The following is a 27,336-nucleotide window of genomic DNA, read 5'->3' as shown; positions in this document are numbered from 1 at the left end:
CATCCCAGGGAGAGCCTCCAGGGCTGGGGGGTGGCAGGGAGGTTTCAAAGCACATGGACAGTCCAGATCTGGGACGCCCTATCCTTGGCCAGCTCCCACAGCACTGCGTGGTCCCGATCGTAGCCCCGGCCGCCTGCAGGGGATGGGGTAAGAGACGGGGAGATGGTCAGAAAGAGCTGGGGACTCCACTGCCCTCAGGGGCCTTCTCCCACACACATGCCCAACTTACCCTTCACGTCTAGGATCCGACCTTCAAACATCTGGCTGCAGATGTGGCCCGACTCACTGATGCTCCATGTCTGGCGGGGCAGGCGGCTCTCAGCCCACAGCACCACCTTGGAGCCTGTGCTGGGGGGGCCTATCACCTGCAGGCTCATGGTGGGGGCCACCTGAGGCCCCCAGGAGGTCGTCAGGCACCGGCCCTCCCCCAGGGACTCTGCCAAACCTAAGACAACTTTGATACACCGAGCTTTGAATTTCTGGCTCTCGTGGACTATGACTCTGGGCAAACGTCTTTATCTTCCTGAGCTCTGTTTTCCTGGGGGGATGGTTGTTGAAAGGGTTCTGGTTCAATGTGAGAAACCATCAAAGAGCTGGGAAAATAGGAACTCCTCCAGGAAGGCTTCCATGACTGACTCTTGAAGCACAGGCTTTAGCAGCAAACATCCACATACTTACTGGCTATGTGATTTTCAGCCAGTTACTAAACTCTGCTCTGGTTTCCTTACCTATAAAATGGGAAGTATAATAGGACCTGCCCTCTAGTGCCCTCTAGGGATTTCATGCGATGTTCACGTGAAGACATCATGATGTTCACAAGGAAGACATCTGCAGGGTGTCCCCTCCACCGCCACTTTCTCAGGAAGGGCTCCCCTTGTCAGAGATACTGGTATTCCCTATTTTCCTTTCTTCATGTATTTTTCCATGCACTTTTCAACACCTAGGACTCATTGAAGCCGTTTCTTTCTCTCTTCACTAGGAAGCAAGCTTCAGGAGGGCCAAACACATGGCAGGTGTTCAGGAAAGATTTGTGCAATGAATCTATCATTTCCTTTTGGCCGTGCCTCATGACTTGTGGGATCTGATTTCCCAACCAGGTTCAAGCCCGGGTGCCTGGCAGTAAAAGCCCCAAGTCCTAAGCACTGGACCACCAGAGAATTCCCAAATCTGTCATTAATAATAGGACCCAGATCTGTCACAGGTTATCAGAGCTGGAAGGTCCCTTAGAAGCCTCTGGTCCAGCCCCTTTGTTTTGCAGATGAGACAGAGGCCCAGGGAAGAGCCTGAATTGCCCAAGGGTACACAGCCTGCTTTCTCCAGCTCCCCAGGGTCCCAGTGTCTGTATCTCTCTGCCTCTCTGGCCCAAGACTGGCTCCTGTTTCCGACTGAGCACAGGCTGGGACTCCTGAAGGTGGGCTTGTGAAGGTCTGAGGGCCCTGATGTCGCTGTCCCAGCCCCTAAACCAGTACCTGGTTCTTCAGTAGCCCATCCTCGTAGAACCAGATGTTGCTGCCTCCGGCTCGGGGCTCAGAGACCACCACGCGGCCCGCCTTCATGTCTTCCACGTGGTCCGGCACGGTCAGGAATCCCCCCAGTGCTGCATTCCAGAGGCGGAAATAAGCCCGGCGCTGGTGAGTGGGGGGAGTCGAGAGTCAGGGCTGTCTGGGCAGGGATGCTCCCCCTTGGGCCCCCAGTGCCCTCAACTCTGGACCCTCTAGTAACCCAAGCTCCCAGGCTCTCCCTCCTGGCCCAAACCAATCTTGTCCCTGCTTCTAAGTCACCCGTTCTTTCTCACACATATGCCGAGGGCACACTCACAGCACATACCCACACAGCTGTACATCTGTAGAGATGCACACAGACACACTGGCAGATACAGCCCAGATCCACGTGGCTGCACAGGACGGCAGACACAGACACATGGACACATGAAAGCCGGTACACGCACTCTTTGCTCTCCCCGCTGACTTCACAGCAGGCACTCCGGTTGGCTAAAAGTTTGGAGAGGAACCACGGCGGGGTGGACACTGGCTTGGCCACAAATCAGCCAGGGGTCTTGGGTGGTGGCGACAGTAATAACCGCGGTCACAGCCAATGTCTGCTGACATCCCACACTGCTCTGAGGGCCACACAGCATTATTCAGCTCTCACAACAGGTCGATCGGACATATCAGCCCCAGTTTATAGATGAGGAAAACTGAGGGCCACAGAGGTAAACTGCCCGCAAAGATGGTAGAGCAAAGCCTTGTCCACTTCTCTGGGCCTTTATTTCTGTACAATGTGAGGGCTGGAGATAACCTCCAAGATTTCTTCTAGCAGTGATGTTCTACGAGGGACCGTACAGGTATCCTCACACGAAGACACATGCTTTCAACAGTGTCACAAGTACAGCCACACGCAGTCACAAACACACTCTCACAGACGTACAGGGCTGCCACAGATCGCCGCCAGAGGACACACGCATACAAATGGCATTACACACACACACCCTGTGGCCAGGCCTCCACACACATGCCCTCATTGCACATAAATGAGACACAGGTCCAGACGTGCATTCATAGACACAGAGAAACACAGGTACAGACACGGCGTTGCAAAGTGAGGCGTGCTCGCTAATGGGTGGTACATGAGATAATTTTCAGGCTTATGTGGATAATAAGCCTTCTTGTTTAAAAAGTAATGGCAATGTGTTTATCAGTGCCTATTAAGGAAAAATGACACACACACATATCAAACCCACGATCTTATGGACATTATACCTTAGGATAAGGATAAAGTTAAAAAAGAAAAAAGTGAGTTCATTTAGAGGAAAATATTAAAGAGATAACGGTTCAAGAGGAATCATAGTAGGACAAAAATTAGGACCAAAGTACATATACACCGAATTTGGGAAACGTGGGATGCACACAGACAGGCAGACAAAGCCAGATGGGGTGACCCAGATGTGCTCAACCCGCCATGCTACCCACCTGCTTGATGGGGTAGAGGGAGCCCACCCGCTGGGTCCCGCTGTATGTCAGCCAGTTGGTGATCTCACAGCTGTCCACCAGCCACTGGCGGCCTCGGAAGTCACTGTGCTCGCAAAGCACCCAGCTGGACCCAGTGAGCGCCAGAGACACAGCGAAGAAGACAGACAGACAGACAGGAAGGAGAGGAGGCACGGCCGTCAGGACGGTCTCCAGCTCCCCTTCCTACAAGCTGGGACTCCTCTGCCTTGGGTTTGGGCCACAGGAACAGGTGGAGAGGGAGGTGGGGTTTGTAGGGCAGAGTAGGGTCCTGGAGGAGCCACTCCAGGCTGGGGCCCAAGCCCTGAGGTCCAGTGAGTCTTCCCAGCCTGCACTCCTTCCCCGCTCGCTCCTGGCTTGGACGGAGTGGAAGGAAAGTGGGGAAAGATCCAGAGACCTCCGATCTCCCCGTCCCTCACTAGTAGCCCCCCACCTCCCCTTGACACACTCACACGCCCCCCTTGATCCGCACAGACAGCACGTGACTGTTGAAGCCCTCGGCCTGCAGACTCCGCACCTCCCCGCTGAGCTCAATCTCCTTCCCCTCGAAGCACTCCAGTCCATACAGGAAAATGGACGGCTCGGAAAAGTGCTGTGGGCCGGGGGGCACAGAGAAAGGGTGAGGCCACAAGAGCCCCGCCCTCAGCACCCCCTCCCCCCAGTTCCAGACACGTGACTCCTAGGTCAGTATTTCAGGCTCTCTTCCTCCTGAGCTGCACCCCACAGGGCCCCTGACTCCTGGACACTGCCAGCTGGGGGCGCCCACATCGTCAGACGCAGCCTGGGCTGGATGGGCACCCCCTGCCTTAATACCGCCTCCCTGGTAAATGGCACTTCTAAGAAGAGTAAGAATAATAACCCTGGTCATTATAACATCAGTTCACGAGTATTCAGGGCTGACCGATTCGCCAGATTCTGTGCTAAGAGCTTTTCTTGATCTCATCAGAACTTCACAGCCCTAGACGTAGGTGCCATGATTATCCCCACTTAGAGGCAAACTGAGGCTGGAAGGAGGAAACTGCTTGCTCAAGGCCCTTACAGCCAGGCTCCAGAACCAGGTATGTTTTCAGAGCCCAGCGTGGAGTTGCAAAGAGCATGGACTCCAGAGCCAGGCTGCCTTGGGGAGAACCTGGCTCTGCCAGTCACCAGCTGTGTGACCTGCAGCAAGCTGCATGACCTCTCTGTGCCTTAGTTTTCACATGGGAAAAAGGCAGAAGATAATAGTTGTACGGCTCCTAGGACTGCGGTGAGGATGGGGCATCCTAGAGCACTGGAAGCCTTTTAGCCCCGCCTGGAGCGTGCTAAAGTCAGGGCCAGCCGTTCTGCTTGAGCTGCTCCCACTGGTCCCCTGTCCACCACCAAGTCCTACAGACCCCAGGTCCTTAATAGGACCAGTGTCATTTCTCTCTGCTTGTCCCTGGTCTAGGACATCATGATTTGTCCTGGTTCTCTGTCGCAGCAGCCCTGGCCTTCCCCCGGCCACTCATCTCTGCCCATGCAACAGAGCCATCTTCCTGCTTCACTCCCCCCTACCCAGAACCACCACCTCAGTGGTCGCCCATGCCCCCAGCCCACCCCCCGAGCACCAGCCCCTCCTGGCCCTGGGCCACCCTAGTTTCAGGACACACCACTCTGCACTGTAATCTTTCTGGTTTCCTTGAAGGCAGGGCTGTGTCTGATTTATTTCAGGGTCCCCAGGATCTATCTCAGCAGGGACTCAATATATCCCTGGTAGGCTGACCTGGCTTTGAAGCGCTGGGGTCAAGAGGACCTGTGGTCGTTCTGAGGAAGGCTGGATTTAAGCCCGACAGCTCATTCAGCAGTAGGAAGAGGCAGGCTCACCTCTGCCTCAGGGGTGCCTGGAACTGGACAGGGGCACTCACCAGGGGCACCTTCCGGAGAGAGCCCAGGACTGTGGAGGCCAGGCAGCCCATGGCTGTGAGAGTAGGGAACTCGCCCTCAGATAGAATGTACTGCTCACCCTCAAAGTTCTTCTCATTGAACAGGATCCAGCTGGGGAAGGAAGGGGAAGAATAGGGGGACATGAGTAGGTATTTGAGCCCACCCTGCCCTTGGCCTGCACGGCCCCCCTGAGATATAGCACACTGAATGCAACCTTGATGGGGGTCCCCCAGGCCAGGGGAGGCCAAGGATGACCAGGCGCTGCAACAGCATGAACTGAAGTCAGACTTAAGACAGAACTGAATGGAATCACACTGCCCTTCAGGAGAAATCTGGCAGTCACGCCAAACTCCGTGCACAATTACTCAGCAAGCCTATTTCTCAGAATCTGTTCCAAGGACACCCTTCACAAAACAACACATACACAAGGCTAGTGATTACACATTGTTTGCAGTGGCAGAGTGGCAGCAGCCAAATGTCCATCAACTGAGGACAGGAAGCACGAATCTGGAGTACAACACAGCAGTCAACAAGAATGAGGAAGAGCTTTCAGAGGGATATAAAGTGACCTCCAAACAGTCTTAAAAAACAAGGTGCATAACAGTGTCAATGGTATGCTTCCTGTTTAAAAAACTGAGATAAAATTCACTTTTTTAAAGTATACAATTCAGTAGTCTTTGGTATATTTATCAGGTTGCAATATGCTTCCTACTGTGAAAAAAAATGGAGAAGGAGGAAAACAAAATATATTTGGTTTCTACAGGTATATGCAAATTTATATATAGTGCATATTTGCTTATATCTTTAAAAAAAAACAATGAATGAGTGAACGAACATTTTAAAAAATGAGGGTGGGAGAGGAAAAAGTAGCATGAGCAAAGCTGTAACTTGTTTTTTAAGTCTTAACTTTGGAACTCTTATGGACTGAATGTGTATCTCCCCGGAATTCATAGGTTGAAGCCCTCACCTCCAATGTGATGGCCTTTGGGAGGTAATTAGGTTTAGATGAGATCATAAAGGTGGAGCCCTTATCATGGGATTAGTGTCTTTATAAGAAGAGAAAGAGGGGAATTCCCTGGCAGTCCAATGGTTAGGATCCAAGCTTTCACTGCCAAGGGCCTGGGTTCAATCTTTGGGAAACTAAGATCCCACCAGAGGAAGAGATCCCTGGGGACACAGCAAGAAGGCAGCCATCTGCCAGCCAAGAAGAGAGCCCTCACCAGGAAACCAAATCAACCAACAGCATGATCTTGGACTTCCCAGCCTCCAGATCTGTGAGAAAACAAATTCCTGTTGTTAAACCACCCAGAGTACTTTGTTGCTAGCTCAAACTAAGACAGGAACACAATAAATATTTTCAGTAACTAAAAACTAGGATTAAATAAAAATGAGAAGTATTCCTAAAATTAAAATAAACAATGTAAATGAACCTAATTATATATCAGGTTGGTGGCATAACCGCACAGAAAAAGTAAACAACACAATATTTTGAAATGAACATACCTAATGGGATGTAGGTGAATGTATTGAGGACAAAAAGAACAACAGAGAAACCTCAAACAGCACTCACTGGGTTTTACTGTGAGTAGCAGTATTATCAGTAGTAGAATCAGTATTACAATTTTGAAACACGTAGCATGCAAATTTTTGATCTTCAAAGAGCATTATCCATTAAAAGCAACCAGGATTCTTTGGGAAGTGACTCCAGGTTAGAGGCAAAAAATATATACAAAATGATCCAGGAACATCTTATTGTACCAGAAAAAACAGGAAGTTATTTAAAAAAAAAAGAAAAAAAACTATTGGGATCATATCAAAAGTACCCAGGAAAGGGACTTCCCTGATGGTTCAATGATTAAGAATCTACTTTTCAAGGCAGAAGACTCGGGTTAAAGCCCTGGTGCGGGAACTAAAATCCCTCATGATTTAGGGCAGCCCACCTGCCACAATTAGAGAGAAGCCCTGGCGGCGCAACAAAGACCCGATGCAGTAAAAAATAAACATACACATTTTTTAAAAGTACCCAGGAAGCAATCTGGAGGGGCGTCCATTTGCCAAAGGTGAAGTAATTTGAGTACACAAAAGAATAGTGACTCCAGAGGACCGGAGCCTTTCATATACATAAAAACCCATGAGTCCATAACAATACTTTAAAAAAAATCTTCATTGGTCAGCTTTGGCGGTTGCTAGGGCACTGATTCAAAAATTATTCTGAAAATTGATTAAGAGAAAGGGGCAAACACTGACTCTTGGGAAAGGATCAAACTGCCTTTTTTGCAGAAAGTATTTCAGGTAAATAAATAGTTAAAAAGGGAAAGTTCTTCTTTATAGAAGTATTCCAGCTAATATATGTAGAATGAATAACAAAACTTAGAAAATCATTTTGTAACCTCTAAAGAAATAATGAGTCTAGGCAATTATCGTCAATGGATACTGCTGCTGCTGCTGCTGCTGCTAAGTCGCTTCAGTCGTGTCCGACTCTGTGCGACGTGCAGCCCACCAGGCTCCCCCATCCCTGGGATTCTCCAGGCAAAAACACTAGAGTGGGTTGCCATTTCCTCCTTCAATGCATGAAAGTGAAAAGTGAAAGTGAAGTCGCTCAGTCGTATCCGACTCCTAGCGATGGATACTAGATATCATTAAATAAAGGTCACTGAGGAATCTTATAATGTAGGGATCTTAATATCATTTAAAAAGGGACAACTAGACACGTACATCCTGATGTGATGCAGTGGGAAGTACATGTACCACGTATATAATATCCTTGACAAAGAAACACAACACCCTGAATCTCAGCAAGCCTCTGGAGGTAAACTACCTGTTTACAGGAAATACGGGGCACAGAGGAACAAGCTTAAAAGGAAGCAATCATCTACAACACAGAAGACGGGAAACTTACAGGGCAAATTATTGGGTTTCTTTAAACGAATGAATGGTATCAGACAAAAAGAAGGGGAGGGGACTGCTATACATTAGAGATCAAATGGACCAAATGTGATGTGTGGACCCTGTCTGGATTCTAAGAAAAACAAACGAATTTCACAAAGGCATTTTTTGAGATAACGGGAGGAATTTGAACATGGACTGGGCATTAGGTAATAATAAATTACTCCTCATTTTATTATATGTGATAATAACTTGAGGCCGTGTGTCCTTTCTTGTTAGAGACATATACTGAATTATTTACCTGTGAAATTTTATGTTGGGTTGGGGATTTAAAACATTCTACCAAAAAAAAAAAAAAAAAAGGCAGAGGGGTGAATGAAAACTGAAGTTCTTTATACTGTCTACAATGTTTACATTTGCTATTAAAACTTTATTTTGCTTTGTTTCTTTTAAGATTGAATGATTCTCGGGGCAGAAGAGCTTACCCCAAGGAAGCCAAAGGAAGGAAGTCATTTCAAACAAAGACCTTCTAACTGCAGCCTCGATTTCCAAGCTGAGCTAAGCGCTTCAGGGCAGGCGCCCACAGGCCCGGTCTCCCCTTTCCCACGTCCTCACCTGCCGCCGTGGACTCGGCAAGACTGGGGCTGGAAGGCGGTGGGCAGAGAGCTCTGGTCATCTTCAAAAGAGATGTGGTCACCCAGGAAGTCGGGGCCGGAGAAAAGCTGAATCTGGCAGCAGAGATGGGAAGAGATGAGAGTGAAGGAGGGTGATGGAGTTGAGGGGGAGAGAATGGGGAAGAGAGGGAGAGATTTTAAATGAGGGTGAGGAGACAGAGGCCCCAACCACCTCCTTACCTTTGAGATAAAGTGCAGATTGTGCTCCCCGACCTGAAGGAAGGGACCAAAGTTTTGAGATTCAACGAGAGTACTAGCCCCTAGCCTCAACGCCTCTCGTGTCAATATTCCTGATCCTTTTCGCAGTTCGCGCGGAGTCTGGGGTCTGTGTTGACTCCGCCCCCTTACAGGAGACCCCCGCCCCCAGGAGCTCCAGGCCTGCTCCTTCTAGTCCCGCCTCCACTGAAGCGGGCACAGCCCAGACCCCAGACCCTTCGCCACCAAGAGGCCCGGCTCCTGCGGCCGCCACGCACCTGAAGGACCGGCTGCAGCGAAGCGAGGGCGCTGTTGCCCGAGCCCCAGTCGTCGCAGTTGCGGTACACGCCCTTCTCCAGCACGTACTGCTCCCCGGAGAAACCCACCTCCTGATACGCCACCCACCTGCAGGAAGGGCGGGGTGCGGGTCAGCGGGGCGGAGCCGACGCCTCTGCTGGAGCCGCCCCCGGCCCGCCCAGCTCCCCAGAGACCCCTAGTCACTCACACGCCGCTGAGCACGTGGATGGCCTGCGTTCTGGGGCCGTGTCCCGCCAGCTCCACGTCTGGCAATGCCTCGCTCACCTCCACCCCCGGCCCCTCGAAGTCCATGGCCTCAAACAGCACCACGGCCGGATCCCCGAAGTCCTAGGCCCGAGGGACAGTCGATTGCTCCCGGCTCACGGACGGACAGAAGGAAACCCCTGGGAGTGCCCAGACCCCTAGGACGCATCCCACTAAAGGACTCTGGGGTGAGGTGATCAGGGTGGGCTGGGGAAGGGCAGCAGGAGGGAGAGAGGCTGGGCTCCAGGAAGACTCCCACTACTCTGGAGAACAAGGAGAGGAGGCACAAATTCTCTCAACAGAGGGTACCAGCTGAATGTCCCAATTGCTCTTGCTTACCGTTCGGATGACCCGCAGGGAGGTCAACACCTCATTATAGCCTCCCCAACGTGACCAATCAGCATATTCTCCCTCTTCCAGCAGATACTGGTGACCCCGGAAACCCTCCTTCTCGTAGCCCACCCAGCTGAGCAGAGGGAGACAGACAAACGGAGTCACAGGAAGCCCATGGGATTGTGAAATAGCTGCCCCCACCCCCAGGCAGCCCAGGTCATCCCCACCCTGGAGGGTAGAGGCCAGTGGGGAGGATGAGGTAGAAGGAAGGGTCCTGAGTCCTCACCAGCCCCCGAGAACTCGCAGGGACCCCACAGAGGCCAAGCTGGGGCTCTGGCTATCCTCTGGCTGCTGCAGGTTGTAGATGTCTCTGTTCACTTCCCAGCTCCGGCCCTGAAACCCTGGGGCCTCATACACCACAGCCTGCGGGGGAGGGGTAGTGTGGGTGGGACCAGACCCACCCAGCCATCCCCGGATGACTCTCGCCAGCATCAGCCCAGAGCTAAGCCCTCCCCGTCCCTCGCCTGAGCCCCATGCCCTCCCCTGACTCCTTTCTCTTCTCTGACCTGTGACTTGGTCCTTCCACATCAAAAGCGGGTTCCCAATGAATCAGTCGGCTTCCACCATCACCACCACCACCTGCCCCCAGACCCAGCCTCTGGCCCCAGCGCCCTCCTCTCCATCTTCTAGTCCAGGCCATGGTGCATACACACACATACACACCCCCTACCCAAAGGCCCTTTTTGACCCTGAAGCCCAGGCTCTTACCTTGGGCTCCCCTGGCCTCTCCACACTTGGGCAGCCCTGCAGAGAAGACAGAGTGAGACCCCAGCCCAGAGGTGGGGAGAGACAGACTGGGGCTGATGACTTTGGGTTGACTTGTTCCTGAGACCCTTAAAAATGGCCAATCCCATGGCCTACCCCCTTCCCTTAGGATCAAATCCTCCCTCTCCTCGAATCCTATTCCCAGTAGGAGTTCCCAGGCCCTGCCTCTTCTTCTTCCAGACTGCAGGGCAAGGCTACTGGGCCCACCTACTCCTTACCAATCTCATGGGCTTCAGGGAGCCCATGCTGGGGTCTGATGCTCCCCAGGCCTCTGAGGTGGGGTACTCTCCAGGCTCCAGAATGCAGGGAGTATCTTCAAAGAAGGGTTTGGGGTATAGAAGCCACCTGGAAGAAGGCAGAGAAGTAGCTGCACCCTAGACTCCCAGGAATACAGATTAGTGGATGGGGTGGAAAGTGCAGAGGGAAGAAGTGAGTTTGGGGGGAGAAGCCCTGATCAAGGGAACTCTGGAGAACATTTCAGGCCCCCATCATCTCCTGCAGCAGCCAGTCCATTGATCTCTCTTCTGACCTGACCCTCTCTAATTGCACACAAGGCGAAGAGTTCTTTCTAGTACCCATACCTGCTTAAATTTCTCCATTAGCCTCATAATACAGCCCAGCTGCACAAAGAGGCTTTCCTCCTGGGCCTCCCATCTCCCCAATTGTGCTGCTTTCTCTGGCCAGACTGAACTTTCAAAGCTTAGATCTCTCACCTCTGGGCCTTTGTAGGTGCTAGTATACTCTTTTTTTTTTCCCCATTCATTCAATTAACAGATTTTCAGGGCCATCTACCCCATGCCAGTTCCTGCTTCAGGCATCAGGGACACAGTAGTGAAAAAAACGTATGAAGTCCCTGCCTTCATGGAGCCAATTCATCCCAGCTGAGGAGTCTCCTCCTCCAGGAAGGCTTCTCTGACCTGGGCTGGGTTGGTGCTGTCCTTTGCTCCTGCAGCCCTGTGCTCCTCCATCCTGGAACTCCGGATTGCTACTGTCTGCTTGCTTGCCTGGCCCCACCAGTAGGCTGAGCACTTCTCACAGGCAAGAACCATGTCCTGTCACTTCTGTGTCCCCAGCACCCAGCAGAGTGAGTGTTAAATGAAGGGCTTCCAGAAAGCCCAGACTCACAGTCCTGCGGAAACAGTGGCAGATGCCACTTGCAGGGGCCTCTCCAGGCCCTGGGGGTCCTCCAAGGCCTCAGTCAGCTTCACTCGCTCCCCTTTGAGGCCCTCCTCAGAGTACAGACTGATCTCTGGGGTAATGTAGTCCTGCAGAAGGAGAGGGGTGGGAAAATGAAGTGTAAAACAGCACCTTGGACCTCCCTGGAAGAGGGAGTCGTAATGGCCCCAATGACCACGATGGTGTGGTCACTCAGCTAGAGCTAGACACCCTGGACTGTGGAAGTATTACCTTAGGAAGTGGACCTAGGAAGTATTACCACGAACAGAGCTAGTGGAGATGATGGAATGCCAGCTGAGTTATTTCAAATCCTAAAAGATGATGCTGTTAAAGTGTTAAAGTGCTGCACTCAATATGCCAGCAAATTTGGAAAACTCAGAAGTGACCACAGGACTGAAAAAGGTTAGTTTTCATTCCAATCCCAAAGAAGGACAATGCCAAAGAATGTTTAAATTACTGTACAATTGCACTCATTTTCACATGCTAGCAAGATTATGCTCAAAATCCTTCAAGCTAGGCTTCAGCAATATGTGAACCAAGAACTTACAAGCTGCGTTTAGAAAAGGCAGAGGAACAATAGATCAAACTGCCAACATTCGTTGGTCATAGAGAAAGCAAGGAAATTCCAGGAAAGCATCCACTTCTGCTTCATTGACTATGCTAAAGCCTTTGACTGTGTGGATCACAACAAACTTTGGAAAATTCTTCAAGAGATGGGACCAGACCACCTGACCTGCCTTCTGAGAAATCTGTATGCAGGTCAAGAAGCAACAGTTAGAACCAGACAGGGAACAACTAACTGATTCAAAATTGGGAAAGGAGTGTCACAAGGCTGTGTATTGTCACCCTGCTTGTTTAACTTAAATGCAGAGTACATCATGCAAAATGCCAGGCTGGATGAAGCACAGACTGGAATCAAGATTGCTGGGAGAAATATCAATAACCTCATCTGTGCAGATGATACCACGCTAATGGCAGAAAGTGAAGAGGAACTAAAGAGCCTCTTGATGAGGGTGAAAGAGGAGAGTGAAAAAGCTGGCTTAAAACTCAACATTCAGAAAACTAAGATCATGGCATCCGGTCCCATCAGTTCATGGCAAATAGATGGGGAAAAAAGTGGAAGTAGTGACAGACTTTATTTTCTTGGGCTCCCAAATCACTGTGAATGGTGACTGTAGCCATGAAATGGAAAGACGTTTGCTCCTTGGAAGGAAAGCTATGACAAACCTAGACAGCATATTAAAAAGCAGAGATATCACTTTGCTGACAAAAGTCCATAGAGTCAAAGCTATGGTTTTTCCAGAGTCATGTATGGATGTGAGAATTGGACAATAAAGAAGATGAGGGGCAAAGAATTGATGCTTTCGAATTGTGGTGCTGGAGAAGACTCTAGAGAGTCCCTTGGACAGCAAGGAGATCCAACCACTCATTCCTAAAGGAAATAAACCCTGAATATTTATTGGAAGGACTAATGCTGAAGCTGAAGCTCCAATACTTTGGCCACCTGATGTGAAGAGCCAACTCATTGGAAAAGACCCTGATGCTGGGAAAGGTTGAAGGCAGGAGGAGAAGGGACGACAGAGGAGATTGTTGGATGCCATCACCAACTCGATGGACGTGAGTTTGAGCAAACTGTGAGAGATAGTGAAAGACAGGGAAAACTGGCATGCTGCAGTCCATGGGGTCACAAAGAGTCGTACATGATTTAGCGACTGAACAACAGCAAGTGGTTAAGACTCCGTTGCCAATTCAGGGGAGCATGGGTTCAGTCCCTGGTCAGGCAACTAAGATCCCATATGCCGTGTGGCATAGTCAAAAGATAAAAACAAAACCATCCATCACCCTTCAGAGACTATCCCCGTCCACACCTGCCTTCCCCAAGTCTGTCCAGCTGGGGCTGCCAGGGGCTTCTCCCCAGAAGCCAGAAACAACTGGGGTGTTCTCTGCAATGTCAGCCAGATAAGCCTGAGTCCAAAGCCCTCGCTGGTCCCTCGCTGGCCCTTTGGGACCTAAGACCAAAGTTCTCAGAAGGAGACTGCCAAGTACCATGCCCTTTGCCCTGCCTCTGGGAACCTCATTTCCAGCCTGGTGCAGGGATGGGCAGGATGGACAGCCATTTCTGGAGATCTGAATTTGATCCTTCTTTGTATACAATTCCAACTCTATACCAATTTCTGCTGCTGCTGCTGCTGCTGCTGCTAAGTTGCTTCAGTCGTGTCCGACCCTGTTCGACCCCATAGACGACAGCCCACCAGGCTCCCCTGTCCCTGGGATTCTCCAGGCAAGAACACTGGAGTGGGTTGCCATTTCCTTCTCCAGTGCATGAAAGTGAAAAGTCAAAGTGAAGTTGCTCAGTTGTGTCCAACTCTTTGCGACCCAGTGGACTGCAGCCCACCAGGCTCCTCCATCCATGGGATTTTCCAGGCAAGAGTACTGGAGTGGGGTGCCATTACCAATTTCTACCCCTTCCTAAACTGGAAGGACTGATGCTTAACCTGAAACTCCACTACTTTGGCCACCTGATGCAAAGAACTGACTCCTTGGAAAAGACCCTGATGCTGGGAAAGATTGAAGGTGGGAGGAGAAGGGGACGACAGAGGATGAGATGGTTGGATGGCATCACCGACTCAATGGACACGAGTTTGAGTAAGCTCCGGGAGCTGGTGATGGACAGGGAGGCCTGGCGTGCTGCAGTCCATGGGGGTCACAGAGAGTCAGACACGACTGAGTGACTGAACTGAACTGAACTGAAACTGGCCTCCACCTGCACTGCATCTCAGGAAGCTACAGATGCTTTCTGCATTTCTGGGTGTTTCTTCTTCATCAGGATCATTTTCATTCACTCGCTTCTTCATCAAATGTTTATGAAACAGGGACTTCTCCAGTCATCCAGTGGCTAAGATGCTGAGCTCCCAATACAGGGGGCCCGGGTTTGATCCCTGGTCAGAGAACTAGACCCCAGATGCTGCAACTAAGACCCAGCATAGCTGAGTAAGTAAATAAATATTTTTTAAAATGTTTATGAAACATCTACTGAGTGTAAGACATATGCTAAGGTCCTGTCCTACCCCTTCTCATTTGGTCTTCCCAGCGGGAAGTGTTACGGCATTCCCAGACTTGGAAAGTCAGACTCAGTGAGGTTAAGTGGGCTGCCTGAGGGCACCCGGCCTGTAAGTGGCAGGGCCAAGAACAGAGCTGTGCAGTTTTTGTTCACTGTTGCAAAGCATGTCCCAGTGCCTGGGACACACTAGGCACCTAATCAATGCTTACTGAATCAAAGGAACCCAAGTCCACTGGACTTCAAAGCCCTTGGTTCTCTTTTGTACCTCATTACCTCCCACATGAAGATGAATTTATTGTGAGAAGCTCACAATAAATTGTCTGCAAACATTTGTGTGTTTCTGGAGAGGGTTTGAAAATTCTTGTCCCCTCTTTTGCATGGCTGGGCCACTGCCCTAGTTAACATAAGATTCTCTTCCTCTCTTACCAGGAGGATTGCAACAGCTCTGGACTCAAGAGTTATTTTGTCCTTCCATTAAAAAAGAAGAAGAGAAAAAAAAAAATCCCAAAATGGCTGTTAGGCCCTGATTTTAGATTTCTGCTTTCTTTTCTGGGTCTCTCTGGTGTCCAAGATGGTTTTGTCCGCTTAATTTTAGTGATTTATAAACCTGTGTTCTGACAATGGTATTTCCCCACCTTAGAGATATGAAACTGTAACACTGTGCCCTTTCCGACCATGCTGTCGTTGTTTAGTCCCTGTGGTCGTGTCCGACTCTCTGCAACCCCATGGACTATAGCTGGCCAGGTTCCTCTGTCCATGGGATTTCCCAGGCAAGAATACTGGAGTGGGTTGCCACTTCCTTCTCTAAGGGGTCTTCCTGACCCAGGGACCAAACCCCCGTCTCCTGCATTGGCAGACAGATTCCTTAGCATTGAGCCACCAGGGAAGCGTCTCTGTGTGCATGGGTCTGTGCGCATGGGTCTATACGCGGCACCTCAGCTCTGGCTGCGGGCCTGAACACCTGGGCCCTGGATGGGTGGTGAGTGCCCCCAGCCAGCCCCACCCATTTATGTTGCTCTAACTCCATCCTTCCCCAGGCTCCAGCTGGAGCTAGTGCGGCTTGGCCTCGGCCTCCCCAAGCCAGGCTGAGCATCCCGCAGAATCCCTTTCTTCTCCAATTGGCTCCACAGTCAGGACTCTATACAGGTATAAACCCTCTTCAGGCTCCAAGCCTGTGATCTCTCCCAGAAATCCCAGCTCTAGGTGTCCCTGTCTTCCTCCTCAAGGCCTGGGACTTAGGGTAGATGAGGCGACATCTGGTCCCCCACACCCAGCCACTCACCCGGATGACCCTCCTCAGGGAGCCAATGCCTTGGGTACTCCATGCTGATCCTGGGGCTCCAAGTTCCGTATCCCCTTGAGGCAGGACCAGCTTCCGGCCCTGGAATGCTGGCTGTTCGTGCAGCACCCAGCTGTGGGCACAGAGACCTAGGGTCACTGAATGGAGTTGGGTGGGAGGTGCGTGGGGAAGATGTCCCCGCAAGGCAGGGTCTCTGGGTAGCTATGGGGGGCTTCTGCCCTCAGTGGGCACTTCTCACTGTCCTCACATCCCTGAGGTTCACATGCCAAAGCCCACCGGGAGCTCCGCACTCACCAGCCTCGGACCACCCGTATGGAGGCCACATGGGCCCAGCCGGAAGCATCATCAGTATCTTCCCAGACCTCCTTGCGGCTGCCTTGGCAGCCAGGCTCTGAGAAGAGGATAATCTGCAAGAAGGCCCAGAGGGGTCCTTAGGGCCCGTCCCCAGAACCCCCACCTCCTGTTCTTCCACCCATTTGCCCCGCAACCCCAGCGCCCCCTACCTTTCCAGGCCTTGTGTTCAGCTTGCCCTGGGTCTTCAGTGCTGGGTTCTGGAATGGAGAGCCGTGATACGTCTTTATGGGGTTGCCTCTTTATTGCCTCTCTTAACCTGCCACTCCAGGAATCCCATATCCTCCCTGCAGGCCTCCAACCCGCAAAGAGCTGGCCCACAGAGAATGCTACACTTGCTCCCAGCCCCCAGGGCTTCATCACTCTGTATCCGGAACTGCCCCCTTCCCCAGCTTCTGAGATTTTATCAAGCCCTTCGGAATCCTCAGTGCAAACAGCCTGCTGCTTGGATCGGGAGACTGCCTCCCAGGATCCCGGTCCTCACAGGATCCAAACCCTGGCCTAGATGAGGCCAAGCCCTCCTCCGTTGCCCGCCTAAGGCCTCACTCACCCACCCCTCCGGGGGCCGGGCACGTGCCGGCTTTTGTGAAGGCGGCCTTTCACTGTAGAGCAGGGGCAGCTGTCCTGGACCCTTCTTGAGCCCCGGTGCCCCGTGGGGCTGCAGAGCGGATAGTTTTGTGCCCAGTGGTTCCAAGGTGGGGGCCTCCTTCAGGGCAGGCACCAGACCCCCAAAGAGGAGGCTGCCTCCAAGACGGGAAGTGGGCCGGCTGCCTGCCTGCCACTCTGGCCCCGGTTCTGGGTGGGGGCCCTTGGCACCTGCTACATGCTTCTTCATCATCTCCAGAGGAGAGCAAGAGACCTGGGCAGGCCGGGCAGGGGAGGGGTCCCTGGGGGGGCCCGGCCTGGCTCTCTCCTGCCTGCGCTGGAGCTTTTCATCGTCGCTCAGGTAGGGGTTCTCTGGCTCCTCCTCCTCCTCCTCCTGTGCCTTCTCTTCCTTCTTTACTTCCAGGGTGGGCACCTCCTGGGGGCTGGGTCCCAGCACACATGGCCCAGGCTGGTCCTCCTCGATGGCAGGCAGGGTGGCGTACATGGCCAGGTAGGAGGAGCGGGGGGCTCGAGGTAGCCGGTGAGTGCGCAGGATCTCAGGAGGCTCCATGCTCCGCAGGGTATCCAGGAAAATCTCCAGGTCAGCGGTCAGGGCCACCTCCTCCTCCTCCCTCGATGGCTCCAGGAACGTCTTGCCCTTGGTGGCTTCAGGGACAAGTTGGCACTCCCGGCTGGTCTCTGCTCCCATCATCACCGGGGCTGGGGGACCTCCTGGACCAGAGGATATCCTGCCCACTGAGGAGGAGGGAGCGATGAGAGTGGCTGGGGCCTGGACGGCTACTTTCTGGGTGGAAGATGGAACATTAGAAGCACCAGGGTCCTGGACAACTTCTTTTTGGGTGGGAGATGAGACGATGCTTTCTTCAGACCCCTGGACAACCTTTTCCTGTTTGGGGGATGGGACGGCAGGAACTGTCAGGCCTTGAGCAGCCTCTTCCTTGGGGAGGGGAGGGACAGGGCTGCCTGCCGTACTCCAGACGACCTCTTTCTGGCTGATCAGGCTGACTTCTGGGCCCCGGGCAACCTCGGTTGGTTTGGGGGCTGAGGCAGCAGGAGCACTCGGACCCTGCACTACCTCTTTCTGGTTGGGAGATGAGTCAGCAGGAACCCCAGGGCCCTGTACTATCTCTTTCTGGATAAGGGAAACAACAGGGACTTTTTCAGAGTCCTGAACAACCTTATTCTTTGGGGAGGATGGAGCAGAAAGACCTCCCGGGCTGGTGATGGCCTTCCATCTCATAGAGGATGGAGCAAGAGATTGTCCAGGGACTATAACAACCTCAGTCTTCACCATGGGCAGGACGGTGGCCGCAGGGGGATCTGAAAGCCCTTCTCTTTTGATGGAGGGCAGGGCCTGGGGTCCCCGGGGATTGAGAGTGAGCTGGGCCCGAGCCTGAGTAGGTGCTTCAGGTTGCTCTGGGGGCTGAACTAGGCCCAGAGAGAGGGTTCGGGTCTGGAGTCTGGGAGAGGAGGGTACTGGGGTGTGGCCCTGAGAGGTCTGGAGAGGGGACTGGGTGGGGCTGGTGGGTCTCTGCACCCTTGGGACCTCATGGACCCCAGCACCCAGGGCTCTGTCCTGTTCCTGGTCTGGGTGGGCTGCAGGGACCTCCTGGCTCAGAATGGGGTGAGCCTCCGCCAGAAAGCCTGCAGGGCCCGGAGCAGATCTGTCCTTCGGCTCTGCCATCCTTGTCTCAGGCAGCTGCCTAAGGGCTGACCCTTCTGTGCTGCCCAGACCTGGACTCCGTGGCACAGCAGCCAGGGGCTTGGGAAGCCGGCTGGTGGGGGCGGTCCGCTCAGCTGGTACAAGGCTACTTAGCAGCTCCAGGGCTTGACTGCGACTGGGGGAGCCCTCGGTCTGGGGGTTCACCACCACTGCCCGCACTGCGCGGGCGACACTGCGGCCCCTTGGCAGGGCCTCACCCAAGAGTGAGGGCCCCACGGAGTTGATCACGGTGCTGTTCACCCGGCGGTCCACGTGGCCTCCCACCATCACGGTGGTCCGCACAGTGCGCGTTACCCGCCGCTCCTCCAGGCTCCTGGAGCTGCCGCTGGCGAGACTCACACCCGGGTGGGGGCTCGGCTCCCGGGGCCCGTGCGCCGGCACCGAAAACTCAGTCCTGGCCGTGGCTCCCGCGCTCGGCGGCTCGGTCCTGGGGGGCTGCGGGCTGCCGTCACCCTGCTCCGCAGCCTCCTTCAGTCTTCCCACTGGCCTTTTTTCCTTGAGGGGTAGTATGTACTTCTTGGAAAAGACGGGCCCGTGGCTCTGGAAGCTCTTGGAGCCAGCCCCGTCCCGGGGGCCCTGGTGGTTCATGGTCTCTTCCTCCCAGACAGCAAAGCCATTGACTTCCTCTCGACGATGGCTGGACTCAAACGTCTCCTTGGAGGGGGCTTCCAACCGGGCCTCTGACACCAGGGACACCTTGTGGAAACGGTGTTTGACCTCGTCCTGGGCAGGGGGCCGCTGCCGCCATGTCAACGTGGTGCTCACCACTTGGGGCTTGGCCTCAGCCGGGGGCCCGCTGGCCTCCTCCATGTTGGGCCCCGGCAAGGCGTCCTGAGGTGTCCTTGGCTCGCTGTGGTCCAGCTCGCTGCAGAGGGTGCCGGGAAGAAAAAAGATGGGGTCAGGGGGAGTGGTCAGGGTGGCTCCTGCAGTGTAGAATAGCTGTCTCTGCAGAGGTCAGACTGAGTAACCTCAGACCAGCGTTTCGGGGCCTTTGTTTCTTCATCAGTAAAATGGGCACGATACCCTCAGAGCTCCCACCCCTCTCCCTACTTTCAGGCGTTCTCCTATGCCACGGTCCTTCAAGGGGAGAAGCTGAGGCCTAAGCCTAGAAGGAGAGAGAGGAAGGAAAGAGGCTTGTGGATCCGACTCACTGGTCTGTGGACAGGGCTGTGACGCTGCCCAAGGAGCCTGGGGCTAGTCCTCTAGGAGCTAAAAATTAGAAAACCGGAAAGCTGAAAACTAGACAAGCCATGTTCTGACCCTGCTTCCAATCGTGATGAAGGAAGGTGAGGAAAGACAGCTTTGGCCTCAAGCAAAGCTGGGTTCCCCCTATCCCTGTCACTCATCAGCAAGATGACCTTGGGCAGCCACTTTTCCTCAGCAAGTTTCAGGGCCCCCGGCCAGAAAACTGGAATTACAAGAGTATGTGCTTCACAGGGTTATTGTTGGAATCCAGTATGAGAGAAAGAATAAAAACTCACTTTATAAACGAAAATGCTGACTCCTAAGTTTCCCCATGAAGAATAAATTATTCACTATGGCAAACAGTATGGAGTTTTCTTAAAAACCTAAAAAGTGAGGCACCATATCATCCAGCAGTCCCACTCTTGGGTAGATATCCAGAAAGGATGCAAACTCTAATTCAAAAAGACACATATACTTAAATGTTCACAGCAGCACTCTTTACAATAGTCGAGACATGGAAGCAGCTAAAGTGTCCATCCATAGATGATGGGTTAAGAAGATGTGGTGTATAAACACAGTGGGCTATTATCCAGCCATAAAAAAGAGTGAGATATTGCCATTTGCAAAAATAGGGATGGACCTAGGGAGTACCATGGGGTCGATAGGAGTCGGACACGACTGAGCGACTTCACTTTCCCTTTTCACTTTCATGCATTGGAGAAGGAAATGGCAACCCACTCCAGCGTTCTTGCCTGGAGAATCCCAGGGACGGAGGAGCCTAGTGGGCTGCCATCTGTGGGGTCGCACAGAGTCGGACACGACTGAAGTGACTTAGCAGCAGCAGCAGCATACTTAGAGAAGTAAATCAGACAGAGAAATACAAACATAATATGATATCACTTACATGTAGAAACTAAAAAATGATACAAATGAATTTATGCATGGGAATTCCCTAGTGGTCCCAGCGGTTAGGACTTGCGCTTGCACTGCAGAGGGTGCAGGTTCAATCCCTGGTCAGAACTAAGATCCCGCAAGCCACACAACACAGCCAAAAAAAATCTATGGGCAAAACAGAAACAGTCTCACAGACACTGAAAACAAGCTTATGGTTACCAAAAGGGAGAGGGAGACATAAATTAGGGGTATGAGATTAACAGATACAAACTACTGTTTATAAAACAGATAAGCAGCAAGGATTTACTATATTGCACAGGGCACTATATTCAATATCTTGTAATAACCTATAATGGAAAATAGTATATAGTTGAATCACTTTGCTATATTAAATCCAGTACACTTCAGTTTTTTAAGACAGAATAAATTATTTATAAATCATGAACACACATTCCCCTTCTGCAGATGTGGGTGGGGGGAAAGACTCAGAGAGGTTAGGAAATTTGCCCAGAGTCACACAGTAGCAGAGACAAGGGTTGGATCTAACCCTAAGTGGTGAACCACCAAATCAAACTTCCTAATGTATCTGGTAAACTAAGACTCTGTGTTTTGGGGGGTTTACTTTTAAAGGAGGCACAGCAGTCCTGGAAGGGGCCAGGCAGTCCCCACCCTGACTTCCAGGCTGCACTAGTAGGGCAATCCTATTCTCAGGCCTCAAGAACCCAAGAGATCAGCCTGTTCTGTGCCAGCCTCAGTACCGGCCTGTCTGCAGCTCCTCCTCTCTGTGTGGCAGCCCCCAGACCATCATAGGGGCCCTTAAGGCCGGAAATGGACCCATGCCCCCGATTGCCCTCCCCTCTTCTCCATTTCCCTCCCTCCTGAGAGGCTGATGGAACCCAGAACTTTGACCCTGTCTTGTGGCCCCAGAAGTGACTCAGGTTTTATGAGGGACAGAGCTGAATGGGGCTGAGGCCCAGGGAAGCCTGACCTGACTCGGGGACCACTGGTGACTGTGACAGCATGTGGCCTGGTCCAGGATGGGCTCTGGGTGGCCCCAGGAAAGTCTTGCGTATGACGGAGGGGAGGGGCTGGAAGGGATGCCCAAGTCTTTCCCCAGGCCAGAATTCCTGACAGCCACACACTCAGACACCTGATTGTAGCCCTTCCCTAAGGCCCAGCCCTCTCCTCTGTCCTCACTAAGGAGCTCTTTTTCTTCCAACAGAATCTCCATCTTCCTGGCTGGTACTAATGATAATAACCACCATTCGCTGAGATTCACTATCCGTGATGGCACCGACAGTAGGGGGCAGAGCCTGGGTTCTAAGTCATGTATTCATTCCTTCATTCACTCATTCACCGTTCATCGTGTTAGGTGATGTGCTAGGTTCTGGTTGCACGCGTGCGTGCTCAGTCATTCAGTCATGTCCCACTCTTTGTGGGACCCTGTGGACTGCAGCCCACCAGGCTCCTCTGTCTACGGAATTATCCAGGCAAGAGTACTGGAGTGAGTTGCCGTTTCCTCCTCCAGGGGATCTTTCTGACCCAGGGATGAAACCCACGCCTCCTGCATCTCCTGAATTGCAGGTGGATTCTTTACTGTTGAGCCCCTGGGGAAGCCCCAGGTTCTGGTTAGATTCATCCAAAGCCAATTTCTCTTGAAAGTGGTATTCCGGGAGTTCAGGGGTCAAAGAATTAGACATAAAAACAGGAATCACATTTGGAAGGCCTCCATAGGCTTTTGCCACAGGAGAACCTCAGAAGAGGAAGCCACTGGTATTCGTATCAGATACGTCTGTGACCTCCCAATAATCAGAATTCTATGCCTCTCTGAACCCAGCCCCCAGACAACACCCCTGATAGTCATTCCACAAGCATGTGGTCATTTGTTTCAGCCTGCATACCTCTAGGGACAGGGAGGTCGCAGTTTAACAGCTGACCCGTTCCATCCCTGAATAGTCACGATGGCTAGAATGTTCTTCACACTACGCAGGAATTTGCCTGCCTATAGATCCCCTGACCCCGTTTTGTCCTTCCTCTGAAGACACACCTCAAAACCCCAGGAGGCCTCTCCTAGGCCAGCAGAAATGCCCATTTCCAGAGCCCTCTCTTCTTCAAGGCCCTGGACCAGCTGGGTCACCTGTGACTTCCAGATCAGCTGTGTGGGGCTGGGAAAGGGAGGGGCTGTGGAGGGGGTGGGGGGAGTGTGGGAAAGAACCTTGTCTAACCCAACAAGGCCTGGATTCTCCCCGCTTACCTGTGAGTCACCCCCAAACTAGGCCAAACCGGCCCACAGGCCCACAAGCACATGCTGCGTCACACACAGGCACACACCAACAAACAGAGCACAGAATCGCACAGGTCCCTCTTCCTTGTCACAGGATCATCACCCTGACTCCGGCCCAGAGGCGTGGGCATCCTTGGTGTTGCCTCTGCCGCCACAGTGCTTCCAAATCTGGGTCCCCGCACAGATGGTAGTAGACTTCACCCCCATGTGGTCACAAAGAAATCACAGGTCACAGAAAGCTCTGTACAGCAACCACACTCAGCACCCCGCCACCCCCCGCCATCTGCACGGGGCCTCTGAGGCCTCCGTGAGAGGCAGGAGAGAGAGGTGTTTAGAACACGGGTGCAGGCGTGCACGCTCAGTTGCTTCAGTCGTGTCTGTCTCTTTAGACCCCATAGACTGTAGCCCACCGGTCTCCACTGTCCATGGGATTTCCCAGGCAAGAACACTAGAGTGGCTGCCATTCCCTTCTCCAGGGGATCTTCCCAACCCAGGGACTGAACCTGTGTCTCCTGCATTGCAGGCGGAGTTTTTTAACTGCTGAGCCACCGGGGACGCTCTGGAACACAGGTATTTGGGTTCAGATTCTTGCCCCTTCATTTTCTGGTTGACTTAGAGCAGGTGATGAAACCTGTCTGAACCTTAGTTTCCCGTCTGTCACTGGGGTGAGAGGGTGGAGAACAGGATTAGCCCTACTTCATGGGGCTGCTGTGAGGATTAAATAGAATTACGCTGAGAAAGGGAACCATAGGTGACAACCACCACCATCATCAGTGAGAACTTTTCAGAACGCTGTCTGAGGCCTGGTGTGCCCTTCCAAGTGGTTCTAGAGAGGTCTCAAGTTCACCGTGTTGTCAGTGAGTTTTACAGGACCCATCCTCCTTTCTCTGAACCCACCAGGCAGATTCAGGAGAGTCAGGGGTCCCTGCAGCCACAGATTAAAAACCGAGGCTTTAAAAAAAGAAAAACCGAGGCTTAGCAATGTTATGTGGCAGCCTGGATGGGAGGGAAGTCTGGGGAGAATGGATACATGTATATGTATGGCTGAGTCCCTTTGCTGTCCATCTGAAACTATTACAACGTTGTTAATTGGCTATACTGCAATACAAAATAAAAAGGTTAAAAAAAAAAACAAACCAGGGCTTGGGAACCTCAGCGCCTGTTCACCAACACAGGGCCAGGTGGGGTAATTATTGCTGCGACTGAAGCGTTATTAATAAGCATCTGGGCTGTTTTGGTTGCCCCACTCTCTAGAGTTCAAAGTATCTTCCTGTAACCTCCTCCTCCTCCTCCTTCATCTCCAGTGACCAAATCAACTTGACGACTCAAGGCCCAGAGAAGTTAAGCAACTCACCCCAGGACATCCAGCATCACCTGAGAGTTCTCGTCTCAGGCTGAGAAAGTGGTCTCCAGAACAGAACGAGGGGCTGGGGAAGGTGTTGCTGAGGATAAGGTGACCCTCCCCATCCTCTCTGCGACAGGATATCCCCCTCCCCAGGTGGATGGAGGAGGAGAGCAAAACTGGGTCCCCGGAGGTAGCCTGCGGGCATGCACGGGGTTGGGGGGCAGGCAACAGAGGGCAGAGATGGGAAGGGGAGGGGATGGCAGAGTCAGCCTATGCCCGGGAAAACTGAATGAATGGTTTAGAGAAGCCCAGAGACGAGATAGAGACCCAGGAAGGGGCGGCCAGGTCAGTTTCCTCCTCCCCCACCGCCCCACGTGGGGGGTGAAATCTACTCACCGTCTGAGCGGGGACCCAGGCGTCCGGCCGGCCCGGAGCTCCTGCCGCTGGGCCGTGCTCCCCTGATGTGGTGGGGCTCGGAGCTGGGGTTCCTGAGGCGGGTCAGCTAGGCACCCTGTGATGGGGCGGGGCCCCTGGGGAGGCTCCTGCCAGCCCCTGGATTCCTCAGGGCCGCAGGGGTGGGGAGCTGGTTGGGCCGGTTTGGGCTCTTCCGTCTCCTCCCCAGGTGCTTGCTCACGCCCCTGCAGGCTGACAGTGATGTGGTAGTAGCGGGTCCTCCTGGCAGAGGGACGCTCACGTAGGGTCTGGGCTGGCTCTGGCAGGGTTGGCTCTGGCAGGGCTGGCCCTGGACTGGTAGGCTCGCCCTTTGCCCCCTCTGCCCTGGGGCAGGACGCTGGGCGGGGCAGCACGTCTTCCAGGTTGCTGGGTGCCTCGGGCAGCAGAGGAAACCCCCGGGCTGAGTGTGGGGGTTGCCAGCAGGAGTGGCCCGGAGGTCCTTGTTCCAAACATCCAGGCGCCAGTGGTGGGCCTGAGGGACCCCTGGCTCCAGCAGGCTCTCCTGAGGTCACCGCTGGTGCCAGGCTCTCTGGCCCCATGGAGGCATGGTTGGCCAGGTCAGAGGCGCTGCCTACAGCAGGCCTCTGGAGGCGCCCCAGAGGCTCCACCAGCCCCCCTGAGCTGTGTCGACGCTTCCAAAGCCAGGAGCCAAGGCTCCCTGCCCGAAGGTCCAACTCTGAGCGGCTCTGGGCTTGGGCCTGAGGGAAAGCAGAAGCAGAGACCCAGTGATAGCCTCTCTGGCCTGCCCCCTGGGTACCCCCCGGCACCCCTGGCTTCCCTCCTTGGCACAGGAGAAGCTGAAGAGAGCTCTGACACCAAGCGGAGCTGCCCTACGGAGGGGCTGCCAGGGCCACAAGAGCTGGACAAAGAGGCAGAGCTCTGGAAAGTTCCTTCAGCATTTATCTCACCCCTTCCCATTCTACATACGAGGAAAGGGAGGCTGAGAGAGACCAAGGTCGCACAGTGAGGGTTCCTGACTCTCAGGCCAACTGCTGGTTTCCCAGGACTCCACTGGCTTCTGGCCCTTTGCTACCAGCTGCCCTGGGGATTAGGGCCTGTGTGGGCATGCCTGCCACAACGCCCCTGGCTTCTGCCCACTCCAGGCTTCCAGAGCCTGCAGCCGCCTCTCCAATACCCTCCCAGCCTGAGTGTTCCAAACACACCTGAAGGAGGTATCGGGTATAGAGATGTTCTTGGGACAGGAGGAAGCCAGGGAAGAGGGTTCCCCTAAAAGTGGGACAACCCTGACTTCTGTCTGCTGTCTTCCCCTGGGGCCCAGCCTAGTTGTGGGGGTGAGGGGAGAGGGTTCAGGACCACAGACCCAAATAGACACTGCCCCCCAAATGCCAGTCTTCAGGGATGGATTTGTGTCCTTGGCAACAGAGGAGCCAAATCTGGGGTCAAATTTCTCCTTAGCAGGGGCCCTTAATCCCAAATACCTTATTTTACACATCTATGAAATAGATGCAGCCTCTCACTCCCCAGGGGCTGAAAATCTCAAGAAACAGGAAGGCTGGATGATTAATCTGGGAGTCTGGAGCAAGGCAACCTGGGCTTGATTCTCAGCACTGTTACTTTCTAGCTGCAATACCTCTTGCGTGTTAGTTTCCCCATGTGTTAAATGGGCATGATAATAATAGTATCTGCTTCCTGGGAGTGCTGAGAATATTGTATGAGATAATCCATGCAGCGTACCCAGTAGTACTCTAGTAATCACTGATGATGTTCAGGATCACAGAGAGACACATACCTGCTTGAGCCATCTCTAGAGGAAGCCTTCTGCTATCCAGGGGATAGAGGGTGGGGGACCTGGTCTCTGTCCAATCCATGGCTCAGGTTCCCGCTGAGGATGGGGAAACTTCGGCCAGAAGGTTAAGTCACTGGCCCAGCGTCACCCCTGGGGGCCATGCCAGGAAGTGGGGAAAGGGAGTCAAAGATGGGGAAGGTCAAGTTAAAGGAGGGAGTGTGGGAAATGGGGTCCTGAGGACAGGGCCTCCTCCAGGAGCCCCTACGTTAGGAAGCTGTTTCCTAAGCATCTGGGCTCCATGCTGGATGTCCTACATCTGATACCTTATTACTCACAAGAGCCCTAAAAGGCATGATTGTCCCCATTTTCTGGATGGGGAAGCTGAGGTTCAGAAGTAAGGAGTGATATGCCCAGGGTCACACAGTGAATCCCTGGCAGAGGAGGGAGGAGAGGACTGCAGTTGCCTAACTTGTAAGTCAGGGTTCTCAGGGCCGGCCCAGCCCCTCCCAACAGCTTCTGTTCCCCTCCCCTCCCCTCCCCAACCCTAGGATTCTCTCCTACCTTGAGGCTGACTTTGCTGGTGCTGCCCTGGCCCTGGGCCAGGTCAGGGCAGCTCTGGCCACCCCTGGGCCTGGGAAGGAAACACAGGGGAGGGAGTGAAGTAGGCTCCTCATCTCCTGCCCTAGACTGGACCTGATGGCTCTCGTCTCTAAGGGCCCCCGCAGGCAAGATGAGCACCTGAAGTCTTGGGGGGCAGGGGAGGTTTATGCACAGCCTCCTCTCTGCCCCCAACCCCACTTGTCCAAGCCAGCCCCAGAGAAAGAGAGACA

At 53.2% G+C, this 27,336-nt stretch overlaps 1 protein-coding gene across 3 annotated transcripts; it reads right to left on the bottom strand.

Annotated features, from left to right (window-relative positions):
- On the bottom strand, positions 1 to 24,841 carry CRYBG2 (crystallin beta-gamma domain containing 2). 3 transcript variants are annotated; one of them, XM_068967377.1, is made up of 20 exons: positions 24,703 to 24,841; positions 16,820 to 19,463; positions 16,422 to 16,469; positions 16,213 to 16,325; positions 15,901 to 16,030; positions 11,507 to 11,646; positions 10,600 to 10,726; positions 10,325 to 10,360; positions 9,843 to 9,979; positions 9,563 to 9,689; positions 9,168 to 9,307; positions 8,941 to 9,067; positions 8,648 to 8,680; positions 8,409 to 8,521; positions 4,889 to 5,018; positions 3,458 to 3,597; positions 2,970 to 3,093; positions 1,470 to 1,628; positions 230 to 389; positions 1 to 133 (listed from the first exon to the last, which is right to left on the bottom strand). In XM_068967377.1, exons 2-20 carry the CDS (start codon positions 19,406 to 19,408, stop codon positions 45 to 47), a joined length of 4,662 nt encoding a protein of 1,553 aa, XP_068823478.1. In that variant the 5' UTR covers positions 19,409 to 19,463; positions 24,703 to 24,841; the 3' UTR covers positions 1 to 44. The 3 variants fall into 3 exon arrangements, 2 of the variants coding, with proteins under 2 accessions (XP_068823478.1, XP_068823479.1); XM_068967378.1 differs by having other exon boundaries at positions 230 to 299; positions 24,703 to 24,817; XR_011144645.1 differs by lacking the exons at positions 1 to 133; positions 230 to 389; positions 3,458 to 3,597 and having other exon boundaries at positions 1,502 to 1,628; positions 24,703 to 24,817.
- Between the last annotated feature and the right edge of the window lie 2,495 nt (positions 24,842 to 27,336).

Source organism: Capricornis sumatraensis, chromosome 3 (genome assembly GCF_032405125.1).
Source record: "Capricornis sumatraensis isolate serow.1 chromosome 3, serow.2, whole genome shotgun sequence".
Classification (NCBI taxonomy): Eukaryota; Metazoa; Chordata; class Mammalia; order Artiodactyla; family Bovidae; genus Capricornis; species Capricornis sumatraensis.
Note: the sequence above shows the minus strand (reverse complement) of the source record. Positions and strands in the feature narration are given on the sequence as shown.